Genomic DNA, 18578 nt, shown 5'->3' on the forward strand with positions numbered 1-18578 from the left:
CGGCAAGTCGACTTTTATAAGTCGACTTCTAGTCGACTTCTAAAAATGGCGGAAAGTCGACTAAAAGTCGACTTCTAAATAGTCGACTTCTAAAAATGGCGGAAAGTCGACTAAAAGTCGACTTCTAAATAGTCGACTTATAAAAAGACGAAAAACAGTCAAGCGGCGCGTCATGCATCATCAATATGGCGGCGAATCTCGAGGAGGCTGGAGGACCAGATGAGTGGACCAGAGTTTACGCGAGTGCGAGGAATACGTGCCGCGAGACAGGACACGATAAGACGCCAGATAGTTCTTGCAGGTATGGCGGATCAAGTCACGAGAAAGGTTTTGCCCGACGAGGTAAAAGAGGATCAGGATAAGGCCAAGTGGAAACATGCTTACACCCAGATAGCAATGCCTGATGATCAGATTTCATCACGTCATGATCTTCTGATATTGACCGAAATGTGATGTATGTCTTGTGATCATATTGTGATGATACACATCATGAGTACAAGTTAACATGTATATGAGGAAATATATGAGCTCAGATATTGACGTTACTTAGCCAACTTATGATAATCACATGCTGACCCTGGTGGAAATAATTTTACAACAATTACCGCGAGCGCTAGTACCGCACGCTGCCGCGACGCGGCTATATCACGCGTCACTTTCTCGTAATCAAAAATCATCACGCGCTAGTATAAGAGGCGAGCTTGTGAGAAGCCTAATTACAATGTTCTTTGCTGCAGATCAGCTTAAGTGATACCTCTGGTATCACATAGTGCAGAGATCTGCGAAGCAATTTTTGATAAATTGTTGGATACGTCTTACTTATTTATTTACATGTTTTTAAATAATTTTATTAAGCATGAAATATTTAAAATTGTTGTCGTTTCTTGAGCTTTATATGCACACAATATGCAGTATTTCATTGAACATTTATGTGTTCATTATGTCACTATTTTGTAAACTTTTATAGATTTCATAACATGTCTGCATTGTGAGCAACATATGAGCCCGCATCTGTGTCTATTTTTGCCATCATGTTTTTAATAAACGTGAGTACAATATGTACTCAGAACGAACACATTTTGCTATCTGGGCAGGTTAGGTATGGTGTGTTATTAATTATCATCGATAATTAAGACCTATTGAATGCGACCTCTCCATTCTGTATCATCTTTCAGAACACCAGAAATGAAGGAACCTGTGTTCATGCATTCTTCGTGCGTTCTACGGAAAATCAGTCCGGAATAGGTGGTTTATAAAGAGGTGTACGAAACGAATAAGATGTACATGCGAGGTGTCACGATGATAGAACCCGAATGATTGCCGAAATTCGCCCATGCTATGCCATCTTAGTGAACCATTGGTTGATCCACCGCCAAGGTATTTTTATCACAATTGTTGCTTTATAATGTTTTTCCTACTTATTTATAAAGATATTTATAGATATAATCAATGAACCGGGAAGATCATTTGCCGCGTGTCTGGTACATTCGGAAAGGCCGAATGGGCACTACCATCGATGGATATAGAGCATCCGTGGACGGTGTCAAGTGGTTAGCGTATTTCTTCTTAGAGGGTCAAGTGTGCCCTTGCAACCGCATGCTTCCAGGCCGCGGCCCCTTGTTAAAGGGGCACCCCGTCTGGTCCTCCGTAGGGTAGAGTCGGCAGCAGTCGTGACCCGGCCGAGCCCAACACTGGCAGGAGGACAAGCAGAAGCGCCACCAGCGCAACCCGAGGCGCTAATAGTAGAGCGCAGAATCGAAAATTTAATTCATAAGTTCCGTTTAAGATACCGCTACGCGGCGGGTGATAAAAGTAGGCCCATCCGGCACCATTAGCTCAAAAGGTTAGAAAGATAACAAGACGGGCGAGCCTTAGCTTCCGAGCCCGCAACTAAATGTATAAGTTTTGTCGGTTCAATTTCATTTATTTTGAGTTTTGGCCTAAGCGCAGGCAGCGCCAGTTTTATTTTCATTGCGCGAACCGACGCGTAAAGCGCGACAAGGCAAAGGCCACACGCAATCTTCGATTGGTCGGCGCGTCCGACAAATCGCGATCAGCCGCGCGCACAACCGAAAGAGCCACCAATGGCTCACCGGGGCGACCCACGGAGGGGTCATCAGCGACCGCGGGTCAAATCCGAAAACGCGTTCGCGAAATACGGAACCGAGGGTCTCAGGCGACTGAGAGTAATAAATGGCTCACCCGCGAGACCGAAAGAACGATCACAGCCGGTTGGCGTCACGATCGGACGCCCGGATGCGAAGTTAGCGAACATGGGAAATTTGCGAGAAAAAATGACCGATGATCGTCACACGGGACCTGGTACACCCGAAAATCGGGTCGGCGTCGAAGTCCGACCACGCGAAGGTGGGGTTACGTGACCGCCCGCGATCTCGTGAACCAAGCGTCATCGCCGAGAACAGACCACGGTTTCCGACCGGGAAGGTGGCGTAGATGAGTCACCGGGGGTCGGCGTCGACGGCCGACGACGCGAGGTATACCCGGACGTCTTCCACGGGAAGTCGGTCCGGATGCATGATCAGGGACGCGGAATAGGTCGAGCGCACGGGTCGGCGTCGAAAAAACGCAAAAAATGAGCGAGTTGGAAAACCGCTACCCGGGAGCGGAAAGTGGGGGTCGACCTTATGGTACTACCGTTGGAATTTTCCGTCAATAACTTCTGGAACGTTCGGCGCACAAAAGAGAAAGTTGTTATTGCGCCGCGACGAACATTCCAGAAAGAGAAAGCGGCCGCGAAGCCGGAGTGGGGGTAACGGCCGTAAGTGGGGAGCCACTGAGAGCGACGATGCTCGTGGCAGTCTCTCGAGGATCGTCGGCACGGTAACTTCTCTCTAAGATATTCACCCGCGTTCGCGTTAAGTCCCGCGAGTATAAGTCGAGTGTTTAAACAATCGTTGCCAACATCCATAACAATCGGGAACGCCCGCGAAACGCGTTAACTATCGTCGATACGAAAGACGACCGGTACTGTGTTACCGAAACGAAGGACTTGCGTGCGTTTAGCGAATGTGCGACGCCATCTTGTGTAAAGAAATATTGTGAACATCCAAGTGTGTGTAAACCGAAGCCTGCGAATAAACCAATTGATTATTTGCAAATATAAAAGGAATTGTCAGTTAATTATCTCCTTAATACCTGATCAAGCGGATGTCAGCCATCTTGGAGAATCGTTGATCCTGAGCGGAGATAATCGTCGGTGATTCATCGTTGGGGAATGGAGATCGGCCATTCGTTCGAATAATCTGGAAAAGTGCGGTCGTTAAAAAGTTAGCTAACCGAGTTACGTATATATACCTCAGGCGCACGGTGGTCAGCCATCTTGATCGGGCGTTGATCCTGGACGCTGGAAATCATCGGTGATCCATCGGGCGATGACCCTGAAGAGGCATCCGTCGCGAAAACCTGAAAATTTTGATTAATTAACATAGTTGATTGACCAACATACGTATACTTACCCATGCGGGGTGATGGTCAGACATCTCGGCCGTTCGTTGATCCTGATCGAAGGTCGCTACCGGTGATCACTGGGGAGACGGCACAGACGCGCCATCCGTTGCGGGAACCTAAAAATTTATTTAAATTTGGAAGTTAGTTGACCGACGTACCGATACTTACCGGAAGAGGCGGTGGTCCGCCATCTTCGTTCCACGTGGTGATACGACGGCGATTGGCATTGATGATCCGAGGGGCGACGCTGGAGATCGTCCATCCGTGGCGGGAACCTGAAAATAAAAAGGGGAATAATTAGTTAGATGACACATTCATAGAACATAACGGGGAAACACTTACCTATACCTTCTCGGTGAACATAGGTCAAACCGAGTGGCGACCGTTAAAAGGACACATAGCCGCGTGAATCGGGCACGAAATTGTACCGTCCGGTTACAGTATAGGGGCACCGTCAAGCGCGAAGAAGCACAAGCTGACCGACACACGTGTCGGAACCTGCAGGGTTAGGGGGTACCCGGGAATCGAGGACAGTCCACATTCCAAAAATCTCACCAAACATGGCGACCGTGACAGGACACGTAAGTGTCAGCGGTGCTTAAGCATCGGGAGTGTGCGGCAAAGTGACCACACCCCAAGCGATAAGCGAAAGGCATCGGGAGTGCGCGTCAAAGTGACGACACCCAACGCCGAAAGTGAAGAAGAATCGGGAGTGCGCGTCAAAGTGACGACACCCCACGTGATTAGTGAAGAAGCATCGGGAGTGCGCGTCAAAGTGACGACACCCCAACGCGACACGCGCAGCAAAAGGTTCTACGGGAGTGTCCGTTAATGTAACGACATCCCACGCGTCAAGCGAGGAACGCTTCAAGACTATACGGTGAGGCACCGACGAGACCAGCGACTCTCCGCGTGATACAACGTGCGCGAAAAGTGTGAGATCGTGGGGCAAAGTGTCCTCACGATAAAACAACTCACACGAAAAGCGACACGATCGCGGATTGCGCATAACGGTCGAGGGCCAGAAAACCCGAGACGTCAAGAAGAAGCAACAGCGCAGAAGTGTCAAGAGCGAAGATGCGTACAAGTGTGAAGAGGAGCATCGCGGGAACAGAGTGAACGCCAACGACGTCGAAACAACGTGCGGGACATCACGCGAGGCCGGAGCGCGAGGGAGGCGCGCGGTCTACTAAAACGCGTCGCATAACCGTACGGACGGGCACGGCAAACTCAGAGTTCGCTGCTACAGGGCGAAAGCCGATTGGCCAAAATAGGGCCGAAAGTAAGAACGAGAGGTAGGACGAGCTGTGTGCGATCCGGGCGGATGGCCACAGTGTCGCGAACTCCGACGCGAGTGACGACCAGGTCGAAAGGACCGGCGCAAGACGAGCGAGAGATTCGTGAAGAAATTGAGAACCAACAGCTCAACGAGCTACAGGTATTAGCGATTCCTGACGAGAATCTGCAGAAAGAAGTGTTGAATCTGAGCCGGGAGAAAACCATGGAAAACCCGGAGCAGATGACGGAGAACGAGAGGCGAATGTGGTTGCAAGTCCAAAGCCTGACGGCACAGTTGGAGGAGATGCGAGCGATGCATCAGCAGAGACGCGATTCCGCCGCAACACATAATACGGAGCGCGGTCCGGCGGGAATGATTCCCGAAAAACAACCGGACGAGCGCGCGTACGGCGACGGTGATCTGCGTGACGTAAGGAGGCTTGATGTGTTCCCACTCCAAGCACGACTGCCGCGCGGAGGCTGGATAAAGAACCCGTTCGACGAAATGTCGTACAAGGGGAAAGCCGACAAGCAGAACCCGATACGATTCATCGAAAGGTTCGAGAAGTTGGCGAGATACGAAGATGTCTCGGAAGAAGAACAACTTTTCCACTTTGGAAGATGCATGAAGGGAGCCGCCGGACAGTGGTTCGAGCTACAACAGGCGGAGAATATCTACGAGATCAAGGAAAGCTTCAAGAAATATTTCTGGGGATGCCAAGCCCAGATGAGATTCCGACAAGCTATATATTTTGGCAAGTACAAACCCGCAGATGGGTCAATGACCGAATATGCCTTGAATATCGCGAGGCAGGCGAAGACGCTGAGACCGCCGATGACCGACGAAGAGGTTGTACAGACGCTCCGCGAACACTTCGACAGTGAGATCGCGAGGGAGCTACGGCCTTCGGTGACAAGGACGGTCAGCGAAATGATCGAGATGCTCGATACATTGGAGAACGAGCGAGAAGCTCGGAAATTACGCGCAGGAGCGCGACGTGCGAACGACGGGCAGGCGACACGCGCAAGTTATGGCGGCGATGGAGCGGCCAACCGCAGCAGCGATGTCCGGGACGGCGTGCGCCCAAACAATTTCGCCAGACGCGACGCGACGAGAATATCGCCGCAAACAAAGTCGACCAGCTGGCGAAAGGCGGACGGGCCCGCGGCACCGAGGAGCGAGCCAGTCGACATCGTCGAAGAACCCGACAGCGACGACAGCCAGAAAAAGCCCCGAGTAACGCGATACACCCGAGACGGGAACAACAATCCCAGGAGGGAAGTAATTAAGACGGGAAACAACCCCGCGAATAGAACAACCAAGCCGGAGAACCGCGGAAGAAAATTGGCGGCGATCACGGCGAATGAAACAGCGTACGAGAACGAGGAGGAGAACGTCGCAGAAGACAGTGCCGAATCGGAAGACGCCGATAAGGGATGCTGTGTCATCACGCGACAAACGGGAGGATTGATCAGCCAATGCCCGCCAGTGACCGACCAAGAGATAGAGGATACGGTCAACAGGATCGGAAAAGGAGATCCTTCAGTCGGCGGAGGAGCGCGTGGAATGTGCTGAGGTACCCACGGTAGAACTCGAATTCACTGCGTGCAAGGTGAAAGCGATTGTGGATACCGGGTCGCAAATAACGGCGATTACCAAAGGAATGTGCGACAGGTTGGTGGACACGGGTGAGCAACTGGAAGAAATAGCCACCAGACCGATCCAATTGATGGGAGCCTTCACCGAGGGCGGAGTTCCGGTGAACCAGAAAGTGAGGATCGTGTGTCGATACCGCCGAGAACGTTTCGATCACCAATACTACGTGGTGAACGAACTCGCGTTCGACATAGTGCTTGGGATGGACTTCCACGTACGATATCGCCTAACCCTGACGTGCGATCCACGAGCCGACGTGAGATTCCACACCACGGTGGAAACCGTCGAGGAGACCAAACTGCGAACAGCCTATGGCACAGTAACGGAGTGGTACTACCAGCGGATCCGCAGCGCGGAAAAGGTGATGGGCCAAGAGCGGCCGTTACGAGGAAACGCCATCAAGTTCCTAGTAGCGCTCGAAATAGCGAGCCGGGTAGTAAGCCGAATAAAACAACTGGCCGAGGAGCAGCGAGGGACGAGCGGAAAACGCGTGAGAAGAGCCCTATTCGAGAATGACGGGGAGCCGAACGACAAGACATGCAAAGTCAGCAATGACGGGGAGTCAGCCGACAGCATCGGGGCACGGCTCAACGTAATATACAAGAACCCCGAGGACAGCCAGTACGAGGAGGCAAGCCCGGTGTTCCTGAGTCAGGTGATACTTATCCCGCGCAAGAGTCACGCGGAAGGGGACGAGACGAGCATGTCGCTGGACGAATGGAAGGACGCATCGAACAAGATTAACGTGCGCGAGTTACCGTGGGTAGGCGTGATGAGCGACCCAGTGAAAGAGACAGAGTGCGACGAAAAGCGTAGACGTGATAAAAGACGACAGGAGGAGCGTCAGCGTAGAAGGCGAATAGCGAAGCAAGCGGAATGCGGAAGTGAGGTGAGCTCTGTGCGGGACGCGACCCCATGCCCAGAGCTGACGGGGAGTATGCAACCGCATGCTTCCAGGCCGCGGCCCCTTGTTAAAGGGGCACCCCGTCTGGTCCTCCGTAGGGTAGAGTCGGCAGCAGTCGTGACCCGGCCGAGCCCAACACTGGCAGGAGGACAAGCAGAAGCGCCACCAGCGCAACCCGAGGCGCTAATAGTAGAGCGCAGAATCGAAAATTTAATTCATAAGTTCCGTTTAAGATACCGCTACGCGGCGGGTGATAAAAGTAGGCCCATCCGGCACCATTAGCTCAAAAGGTTAGAAAGATAACAAGACGGGCGAGCCTTAGCTTCCGAGCCCGCAACTAAATGTATAAGTTTTGTCGGTTCAATTTCATTTATTTTGAGTTTTGGCCTAAGCGCAGGCAGCGCCAGTTTTATTTTCATTGCGCGAACCGACGCGTAAAGCGCGACAAGGCAAAGGCCACACGCAATCTTCGATTGGTCGGCGCGTCCGACAAATCGCGATCAGCCGCGCGCACAACCGAAAGAGCCACCAATGGCTCACCGGGGCGACCCACGGAGGGGTCATCAGCGACCGCGGGTCAAATCCGAAAACGCGTTCGCGAAATACGGAACCGAGGGTCTCAGGCGACTGAGAGTAATAAATGGCTCACCCGCGAGACCGAAAGAACGATCACAGCCGGTTGGCGTCACGATCGGACGCCCGGATGCGAAGTTAGCGAACATGGGAAATTTGCGAGAAAAAATGACCGATGATCGTCACACGGGACCTGGTACACCCGAAAATCGGGTCGGCGTCGAAGTCCGACCACGCGAAGGTGGGGTTACGTGACCGCCCGCGATCTCGTGAACCAAGCGTCATCGCCGAGAACAGACCACGGTTTCCGACCGGGAAGGTGGCGTAGATGAGTCACCGGGGGTCGGCGTCGACGGCCGACGACGCGAGGTATACCCGGACGTCTTCCACGGGAAGTCGGTCCGGATGCATGATCAGGGACGCGGAATAGGTCGAGCGCACGGGTCGGCGTCGAAAAAACGCAAAAAATGAGCGAGTTGGAAAACCGCTACCCGGGAGCGGAAAGTGGGGGTCGACCTTATGGTACTACCGTTGGAATTTTCCGTCAATAACTTCTGGAACGTTCGGCGCACAAAAGAGAAAGTTGTTATTGCGCCGCGACGAACATTCCAGAAAGAGAAAGCGGCCGCGAAGCCGGAGTGGGGGTAACGGCCGTAAGTGGGGAGCCACTGAGAGCGACGATGCTCGTGGCAGTCTCTCGAGGATCGTCGGCACGGTAACTTCTCTCTAAGATATTCACCCGCGTTCGCGTTAAGTCCCGCGAGTATAAGTCGAGTGTTTAAACAATCGTTGCCAACATCCATAACAATCGGGAACGCCCGCGAAACGCGTTAACTATCGTCGATACGAAAGACGACCGGTACTGTGTTACCGAAACGAAGGACTTGCGTGCGTTTAGCGAATGTGCGACGCCATCTTGTGTAAAGAAATATTGTGAACATCCAAGTGTGTGTAAACCGAAGCCTGCGAATAAACCAATTGATTATTTGCAAAATATAAAAGGAATTGTCAGTTAATTATCTCCTTAATACCTGATCAAGCGGATGTCAGCCATCTTGGAGAATCGTTGATCCTGAGCGGAGATAATCGTCGGTGATTCATCGTTGGGGAATGGAGATCGGCCATTCGTTCGAATAATCTGGAAAAGTGCGGTCGTTAAAAAGTTAGCTAACCGAGTTACGTATATATACCTCAGGCGCACGGTGGTCAGCCATCTTGATCGGGCGTTGATCCTGGACGCTGGAAATCATCGGTGATCCATCGGGCGATGACCCTGAAGAGGCATCCGTCGCGAAAACCTGAAAATTTTGATTAATTAACATAGTTGATTGACCAACATACGTATACTTACCCATGCGGGGTGATGGTCAGACATCTCGGCCGTTCGTTGATCCTGATCGAAGGTCGCTACCGGTGATCACTGGGGAGACGGCACAGACGCGCCATCCGTTGCGGGAACCTAAAAATTTATTTAAATTTGGAAGTTAGTTGACCGACGTACCGATACTTACCGGAAGAGGCGGTGGTCCGCCATCTTCGTTCCACGTGGTGATACGACGGCGATTGGCATTGATGATCCGAGGGGCGACGCTGGAGATCGTCCATCCGTGGCGGGAACCTGAAAATAAAAAGGGGAATAATTAGTTAGATGACACATTCATAGAACATAACGGGGAAACACTTACCTATACCTTCTCGGTGAACATAGGTCAAACCGAGTGGCGACCGTTAAAAGGACACATAGCCGCGTGAATCGGGCACGAAATTGTACCGTCCGGTTACACCCTAAGCTGAAACGATTTGTCCCGTCGCTGCTGACGACACCTGGGAGCATCACCAAGTCATGGGCCAGGTAAATCGTTATTCTATCTCCTTTTGATTTCACGTTGATTCATCGAATAGATTACATCAATTCAATACGATTTTTTCAGGTTGATACCACGCACTCAAGCAATAGTACAAACGCTGCAGTCGCAGGGAGTCGTGTCCAAACACAAACTGCTAGAAATCTGGGGTTCGGATAAAAAATGTGAGATTTTAATTTATAAAATAATATTTAGATATTATCATAGACTTCTATACAATACTAGACCGCTGACAGACATCTCGCCCGTGATGCTTGCCGCCATGTTGATTTTAGTCAAGATATGCTATACTACTATTCTATACAAGTGGTTTTATACAAGATTTCTATACAATAGTCTGGCATATACAAAATGTCCAAAAGAAAGGGTTTAATACTACAGGAGTAGTGGTTCGATTTCGGCATCCAAGTACGCTACACGTCGAAGGCATGACTTACAAACTTATTGATAACATGTACCAATATTTAACACAAAAACATTCGCCTGCTTCGTTATGTACTGTAATAACGAATGCAGATAAACGCACATCATGAGCAACTGAACACCCGATAGTGACTTATTGTTAATTCAATATGGCCGCACCCTTCACTAACACTTGCACCTTGCACTCGCATCAGCTTTTCGGCAGTGCGTCCATAGATGTTAGTGGTCTAGTATAAAAGTCTGTGGATATTATATATTTATAATAATATATATACAATAAAAGTATAGGCTCTCTAGATTAATACAATGTGAATAGGTGAGGCAATTAGAGCCAAGCGCGGTAGTCAAAGCGCAAACCAATTTAAAAGTAATAAATAGATGTATTAACGAACGTTTCGACACATTTTTCGTGTCCTCTTCAGCGTTAAAAGTTACATAGTCAAAAACGAAGATTTACAGAAAGTCGAGTATAAGGCGTAGTCATCGACAAATAAAGTATAAAGGACGCAGTCTAAGAATAAAATTAAATCAGGATGTACCATAGTCGAAAGCCCGACATGCCGGTGTGCAATCGCTCCACATCCATCTCATCCTCGAATAATCTCGCCCGGTTGAAAGACCAAGTGGGTGAAAGATTCGAACCATGCCTGTACCATTAACGAAGTCACGATGTGGCAAGGGCGTAAATTATCTATGTTAATTAGATGACTAATGAATTTACTTACGGAGCAACTGCAGACCAGAATATCGCACCGCGAAAGCGACACACGCCTCACATTGTAACGAGCTTAACCGTTCGACGCGTCGCGAGTGAGTGAAGCATCAGTAGGAAGGTTAACATAATATACACCGAGGGAGGGGATAGATTATCGTATACAGTCGTTCTAAATTTTTGACAGTCTCTCGATCACATTTAGATACGTGTCCGGCAGACCCTCAGCATCAGTCTGCAAATTCAACCCTTTCGCCTGCCTTTTTATACATATCATCTCAGAAACTGAACGCTTATAATAATAGGATTCGTGGTCTAAAATTTCAACGTTCTTCCAATCGAAATCGTGATTACATTCTACTCTATGCTCGGTTATGACAGAATGATTCGGAGTACTCCAATTAATATGATTACGATGCTCCCTAATTCTAGTTTGCAATTACCTACTAGTTTGGCCCACGTAAGAAGCATCGCAATCATTACAATTAATCTTATATACTACGTTACATTTATTAGACCGTGGGAGACTATCCTTCTGCGCCTTGATGAATGTGCGCATCTTATTTAGGCTGTTATACGACAGTCTCACGTTCAATTCCCTTATGGCGTTCTTAAATTTTTCTGTAATCATCGGGATGTACGGTAAAGTGAAAAAAGGAGCAACCTCCTCTTCATTCCGTCTCACATTCATATTCGAGTCTCTGTTAAATAAAAACTTAAGACGCTCGCGCAAGATCCCATAGATGAATTCCAGTGGGTAACAATTATTAAGTAAGATTCCAATGACCAGACTGAGATTCTTAGCATGCAAGGACGGGTGCGATAACAAAAATGCTCTATCTATTAAGCCTATGGCCGTCCCTCTTTTTTGGCATACCGGATGCTGTGACATAAAATTTAGATACCTGCCAGAAAAAGTTGGTTTATGGAACCAATCAAATGTTAGCCTATTGTTGTTCAACATCATCGTGATCTCCAAAAAATTTAACTTGTCATCTTCACCGATTTCTATGGTGAATTTCAGCCTAGGATGGAAGGAATTAAAAATATCTAAGGTATGCTGCAGCAAAGTCGACGGTGCCGCCAGTGTTATGTCGTCAATGTATCTCTTATAAAAAGGAGGGATGTATTTTAAGGTGCAAAGAGCTATAGTTTCCAAATCCTGTAACACAATGTCAGCAGCCATGGGGGAAAGAGGAGAACCCATGGGAACCCCGAAAGTTTGCCGATAAATTTTCCCATTGAACATAAAAAAGGTGGAATTTAATATCAGCCTGACCGCAGTAAAAAACTCCGATTTCGGTATATTGCAATTTTTGGCAATAAAATTCCATCTGACCGATATGCTGTCCAGAACCCTTTCAATGGGTACATTCGTAAATAAGGAAACAACATCCAATGAGATCAATTTGTAGCCATCGTTGACATGTATGCTCGCAAGTTTTTCCACTAAATCGATGCTATTCTTTACAAAGCTGCGGGCTATCGGGAAGCTTTTGAACATTATACGGTGGAGGAAGGAGGCCAGATCATATAGAGGGCTATTTATAGAGGATATAATAAGTCTAAAAGGGCAATTAGGTTTATGGATTTTAGGAAGTCCGTATGCCCGCGGTAAATTCCCGTCACTACAATAAAGAGATTTGTGCATTGATCCTGTAATATAATTCGCGTTCTTCCACCTAGTTAGTAATTCTCGTGAGCTTGAAATGAGTTTTTTCGTGGGGTCCGTCATGATGGGTAAGTAAGTGTTTCTATCATTTAACATTGTTTCAATTGCCGCAATATATTTATCTTTGTCGAGCGCGACTGTTACGTTCCCCTTGTCAGCCCTTGTGAGAATTAAATTCCTGTTATTGTTGAGAAATTTTTTAGTCGCGGCTGATAATTTGAGGATATTGTTATTAAAATTGTTTCTAGGGATAGAATAATTAGGAATATTGTTGATGATGGGTGCCAATCGATACCTCACTGCAGTCTGCTTAGCAAGGGGAAACTTTATCAAATTATGTTCGATGCTCTTAATGAACTCTAACGTAAGATATTGAGGCTTTGCCACAGGAAGGCTGAAATTATCACCCAGCTGTAATAGACATTGAATATCTCTCGGTATAGATGTCGATGATAGATTAATAAACCACTTATCATTGATTTCATTTAACGTTGATGGTGCTTCACTAACCGAATCCGGACTAATTACGACCTCTATTAAGGAATGGTCCGGGGGGGCATGCAGCGGCTCGAAGGAGAATTTCATGCTTTGCTGTGTGGGCGGGATACTGCAAAAATACTTAATCCGCATGCTATTTCTAGACTGGTCAATGGATCTCGAGACAAGTAACGTAAATTTCTTGTCCATCCTAGCCCGTTGACTAACGAAGAATGAGTACATCGGCCCGCTTTGTCTATTAAAAAATGAGTTACAAATGAACATCGGTATGTCTCCATATAACGAACTCGAAATTTTGAAAATTTGTGAGTACGCAAACCTAACATAACAAAATGTGTCATTAAGTTCGATATGCAAAAGTTGCCTGGCGAAGCGGCGTTTACAATGTTTATATTTACCCCTCGTCCTTGGATCGAACCAAGAGTTATCGAACCTCGCTAAACAACTCGAAATGTGCGAAGGCATTACACCGTGCTCTATGCATTTGCGCAAGAATTCGATTTTCAGGTTGCATCTGATAATGATCTTATTATACTTAATCCAAAGCTTAAAAGATTTGACCGCGTACTGACCATATTGATATTTAATACTTTGAAAGAAAGAAACACGCATTTTTCAGCCTGCGTAAATTACAATAAAAGTATAGGCTCTCTAGATTAATACAATGTGAATAGGTGAGGCAATTAGAGCCAAGCGCGGTAGTCAAAGCGCAAACCAATTTAAAAGTAATAAATAGATGTATTAACGAACGTTTCGACACATTTTTCGTGTCCTCTTCAGCGTTAAAAGTTACATAGTCAAAAACGAAGATTTACAGAAAGTCGAGTATAAGGCGTAGTCATCGACAAATAAAGTATAAAGGACGCAGTCTAAGAATAAAATTAAATTAGGATGTACCATAGTCGAAAGCCCGACATGCCGGTGTGCAATCGCTCCACATCCATCTCATCCTCGAATAATCTCGCCCGGTTGAAAGACCAAGTGGGTGAAAGATTCGAACCATGCCTGTACCATTAACGAAGTCACGATGTGGCAAGGGCGTAAATTATCTATGTTGATTAGATGACTAATGAATTTACTTACGGAGCAACTGCAGACCAGAATATCGCACCGCGAAAGCGACACACGCCTCACATTGTAACGAGCTTAACCGTTCGACGCGTCGCGAGTGAGTGAAGCATCAGTAGGAAGATTAACATAATATACACCGAGGGAGGGGATAGATTATTTAGAACGACTGTATACGATAATCTATCCCCTCCCTCGGTGTATATTATGTTAACCTTCCTACTGATGCTTCACTCACTCGCGACGCGTCGAACGGTTAAGCTCGTTACAATGTGAGGCGTGTGTCGCTTTCGCGGTGCGATATTCTGGTCTGCAGTTGCTCCGTAAGTATATAAATTCATTAGTCATCTAATCAACATAGATAATTTACGCCCTTGCCACATCGTGACTTCGTTAATGGTACAGGCATGGTTCGAATCTTTCACCCACTTGGTCTTTCAACCGGGCGAGATTATTCGAGGATGAGATGGATGTGGAGCGATTGCACACCGGCATGTCGGGCTTTCGACTATGGTACATCCTGATTTAATGTTATTCTTAGACTGCGTCCTTTATACTTTATTTGTCGATGACTACGCCTTATACTCGACTTTCTGTAAATCTTCGTTTTTGACTATGTAACTTTTAACGCTGAAGAGGACACGAAAAATGTGTCGAAACGTTCGTTAATACATCTATTTATTACTTTTAAATTGGTTTGCGCTTTGACTACCGCGCTTGGCTCTAATTGCCTCACCTATTCACATTGTAATAATATATATATATATATTGTCACGACTTTTTCACTCCCGGAACGGCCCGGGGCGTGTGCCGGATCAAAAGAGGCAAGGAGAGCGGGATGATAGGCCTCTCCGGGGATTCTCTCGCACCTCCGACACTCCACGAAACGATTCTAATGTTGGGCGCCAGACGCGTAAATTCGCGTCCGCGAAATCGCGAGAAATCAAAAACGAGACGCAAAACGAAATGAGTCGGTGTGCGAGGGAATGGCTAGCTCGACCTAATAGCAGGGCGGGGTTGATGAAGGGCAGCGCAGTATTCGGCGGGGTGACGCCTAATAACGAATGTCGTAACTCAAGCCATTAACATTTAAAGAATAACATTTATTCTGTAGAAAACTTTCGTAACTCAGTGAGTGCCACTGGGGCTTTCAAAACAAAAGCAAGTAACAGGTGATAGATAACGCGGGCGTCAAATTTTTAACAACCAAATATAATAACGCGGACGCCAGAAATAAACGGAAAATTACGTTAACTCAGTAGACGCGCCGAAGGCGCAGCAAGAGAACGTGTGAGGAAAACTAAACTTACAAAATCATCGAGATCACGTAATTTCACAGCTAATAATAGTAGAAAAGTTCGCGGACAACTAACATAGAATATCGGTACAAATTACGACTGACTACGACATAACGGAGATAAACGCGAAATAATAGCGCGAAATACCGCGAAATGATAATGCGCCACGCTTGGAGCGCGTGAACGCAAGTTCCCAAACCCGTGCAGGGATTCTGTCGCCAACTATCTTAAACTAACGCAAAGAGTAATCTTAAACTAACGCACAGAATAATCTTAAACTAACGCAACGAACGCGACGCGAGTAACGTCCCAACGTAAGAAGGAACGAACGCAACATGTGATATCGCCAGGGATATCCTCACGCGAAGACTAAGGCGCCGGGGCGCTCGACGAAACGCGAAATACTAAACTAACGCGAGAAAATATACGGAAGTACCGCGAGCAATATTATAACTAACGCGAAATGACCGATTTATCCTAACGCAAGAACTGAGATTACGCCAGTGATTCTGATCGAACGCAACACACGCGATCGTCAGCGATCGTCCAACGCGAAAAATGATGCGCCGAGACGCTCGGCATAACGCGAAATACTCGAATTAACGCGAGAAAGATACGGAATTACCGCGAGGGGTAACGAGACGCAACATTAGGTCGACGCGAATGGTATCTTACGGCGAACCACAACCTTCCGCGAATAATCTCTCAACGTAGCCGATATCGCGAGGATAGTCTAAATGTCCGAACGCGAATCGTGAGTAACGCGATTACACCAACGCGAATATCCCTCTGACGCCATTAATTACGCGTACAGAATCTAAGGTTCGACCGGGCGAAATACTACGCCTAACGAGACACGCGGTCGTGGACGTGAAGGGCGCGAGAAATGGCGTATTCGCGATATCGAACGTCGTCATCGACGCGCCTACCGCGATCTCCAGAGGTTCGTAGATTTCGATCGCGATCCCACGGCCACGAGACCATTCCGGTGCCCCTCGCTCTCGCTATCGATCGCTAAATACGCCTTGTCGGCGAATACGCTAATTATCGCGAATTTTCCCGAGCGAGAGCGCGACCCGGGGAGCGGTGTCGTGGCTTTACATAATATGTTACCGAGGCAACCTCACCGTAGGCAGATCCTCTCCCGAGGGTCCTCGCCGTCGTCCCAAGGGTCGCGACGATAGCAGCCGGACGTCGTACTCAGCTCCGGAATGCGACTTAGTGCGGAGACAATGCCGAGACTTGATTTTCGACGTGCGTCGATTACCGAGGACGATTTACGAATGATCCCGAAATTTCGCTCGATGGCGGAATCGATAGCGCACCCCACCCCGGGCGTACGCGGCCCCGCGACGTTGGAGCGCGGACCAATGAGGGGTGAGCTCGCAGGCTCGCGGCGGATTCGTGCGTAGGGCCGTGAATTACGGCTTTCCGCAGGGCGCTAAACGGCCCTTCGCCCGCGTGGCAAATTTTCCGGGATTCTTCCCGGCGGCGGACGGGACGTGTCTGCCTCCGTGTTCCTCCTTTTCGGTTCGGGAATGGCGGCCGCCTATCCCGGAATCCGATCAGCAGTGTGAGGAGGGCAGATGAGCTGATTTTAGCCCCGGCGTCCCGGGGCCCTGCCATTAGGGGTCCGTCCGCCGCAGTGTCACGCGCCGCGCGCGTGTTTTCCTGCGCTCCGTCGCTCTCGGCGGCCCGCGGGTCGCTTCGATCCGCTTTCCGTCGTCCGATCTCTCGCCGTTATCCTTCTCGTCGACTCCGCGTCCGCTTCCTCTGTATCCTCTCAGGAACTCCAGTCTCAGCTCGGTGAGGCGCCACGCAATAATACAAAATAAAAGGAATCAGTATATCGTAACGCAATGACTAATACGCCCCTGGAGATCTCGCATCGATTCGTTGAACCGTCCTCGGGCGTGAAAAGGTCGCGAAACCCGCGCCTTGTGACGGCGGCGGGGCGCTGCAACGATGCAGCGAAACTGCAACGTCACAATATATATATAATATTATTATATATTTACAACATTATGATAATAATATGATATATATTTATATAGCTAATTTTGCATATTGTTTCGCGATTAACGCTGGAATGTTTTAATTTTAGTTCTGTTATTGTCAGCTTACCAGAAGTGGCTGCCGGAATCCGCGCACGCAGAAGTGGCACAGATATGACCGCCTTTGTAATTAAGAATAAAACATTAGGATTGTAATTATACAGTTTTTTAGATAATTAAATTATTTTATATATGAAAAAAAATCGAAATGCATCAGTTTTAGCCCTCCAGCAAGGGGTCGATTGTGTATCTTGAAATAATGAGGTAAAAATTACAAAAGTGAGAAAATTCATTAGCGTATCTACGATTTTATTTATCAAAATCTAATAAAATCTGTTAACTTTTGTTATTTTTACCTCGTTTCAAGATACACAATCGACCTCCAGACGTACGCGGCGGTTTATTTTATCGACTTTAAAAGTTGGCGGGAAGTCGACTTTTCGTCATGACGGGAAGTCGACTTTTCATCATGACGGGAAGTCGACTTTAAGTCGGTGGTTTTTGCGATATTCGCCGACTTCAAGTCGACTTCAAGTCGACTTTCGTCCTTAAAAATGTCGACTTCTCTGCCAAGTCAGTTTCGGTAGAAGTCGACTTCAAGTCGACTTAAAGTCGACTTTTTGCTCTTAGGGTCTCTTATACGAAATAATGCGATATCTTGAAAAAAAAGAATTTAGTTTTTCGTAAATAATTCGGAAACTAAAATAATGCGATATCTTGAAAAAAAAAAAAAGAATTTTAGTTTTTCGTGAATAATTTGGAAACTAAAATATAGAAGGGTGAACCATAGAACGAAAATTATATCTCGAAAAAAAAAGAAAAAATTTTAGTTTTTCACGAATATCTCAGAAATTGTAAGAGACCGCTACATGGTTGTTAAAGCAAAGTTAAGGCCTTCACACATAAAATCGCGTAAGGACGTAAAACGTAAGCGTAAGAAAATCGACCAATCCCAATCAAGTATTGTGCTGTCCGTAACCCCAGTAGGGGAAAATAATCGATTGGGATTGATCGATTTTCTTACGCCTACGTTTTACGTCCTTACGGCATTTTATGTGTGAAGGCCTTTACTCAGGAATGAACCCTCTATAACATATGTCAAGGTCAA

General features: G+C 47.5%; 1 protein-coding gene and 2 long non-coding RNA genes across 4 annotated transcripts; 2 read left to right on the plus strand and 1 right to left on the minus strand.

Annotated features, from left to right (window-relative positions):
* Positions 1 to 1579, plus strand: LOC139783211 (uncharacterized). Its single transcript, XR_011721171.1, has 4 exons — positions 1 to 301; positions 1095 to 1104; positions 1176 to 1377; positions 1441 to 1579. It is a non-coding gene; the product is annotated as an uncharacterized lncRNA (long non-coding RNA).
* Positions 1580 to 9669: 8090 nt separating this feature from the next.
* LOC139783210 (uncharacterized) lies at positions 9670 to 17673 on the plus strand. Its single transcript, XR_011721170.1, has 2 exons — positions 9670 to 9909; positions 17521 to 17673. It is a non-coding gene; the product is annotated as an uncharacterized lncRNA (long non-coding RNA).
* On the minus strand, positions 10408 to 14212 carry LOC139783209 (uncharacterized). Of its 2 annotated transcripts, XR_011721169.1 has the most exons (3): positions 14134 to 14212; positions 10894 to 14055; positions 10408 to 10815 (listed from the first exon to the last, which is right to left on the minus strand). XR_011721169.1 is itself a non-coding variant. In XM_071722365.1 (2 exons), the coding sequence occupies exon 2, from the start codon at positions 13660 to 13662 to the stop codon at positions 11320 to 11322; it is 2343 nt and encodes a 780-aa protein (XP_071578466.1). In that variant the 5' UTR covers positions 13663 to 14055; positions 14134 to 14212; the 3' UTR covers positions 10408 to 11319. The 2 variants fall into 2 exon arrangements, 1 of the variants encoding a protein (XP_071578466.1); XM_071722365.1 differs by having other exon boundaries at positions 10408 to 14055.
* Positions 17674 to 18578: the final 905 nt, after the last annotated feature.

This window comes from Temnothorax nylanderi, unplaced genomic scaffold, assembly GCF_030848795.1.
Source record: "Temnothorax nylanderi isolate EJ_2023f unplaced genomic scaffold, tnyl_v1.0 TNYL_tig0478_pilon, whole genome shotgun sequence".
NCBI lineage: Eukaryota > Metazoa > Arthropoda > Insecta > Hymenoptera > Formicidae > Temnothorax > Temnothorax nylanderi.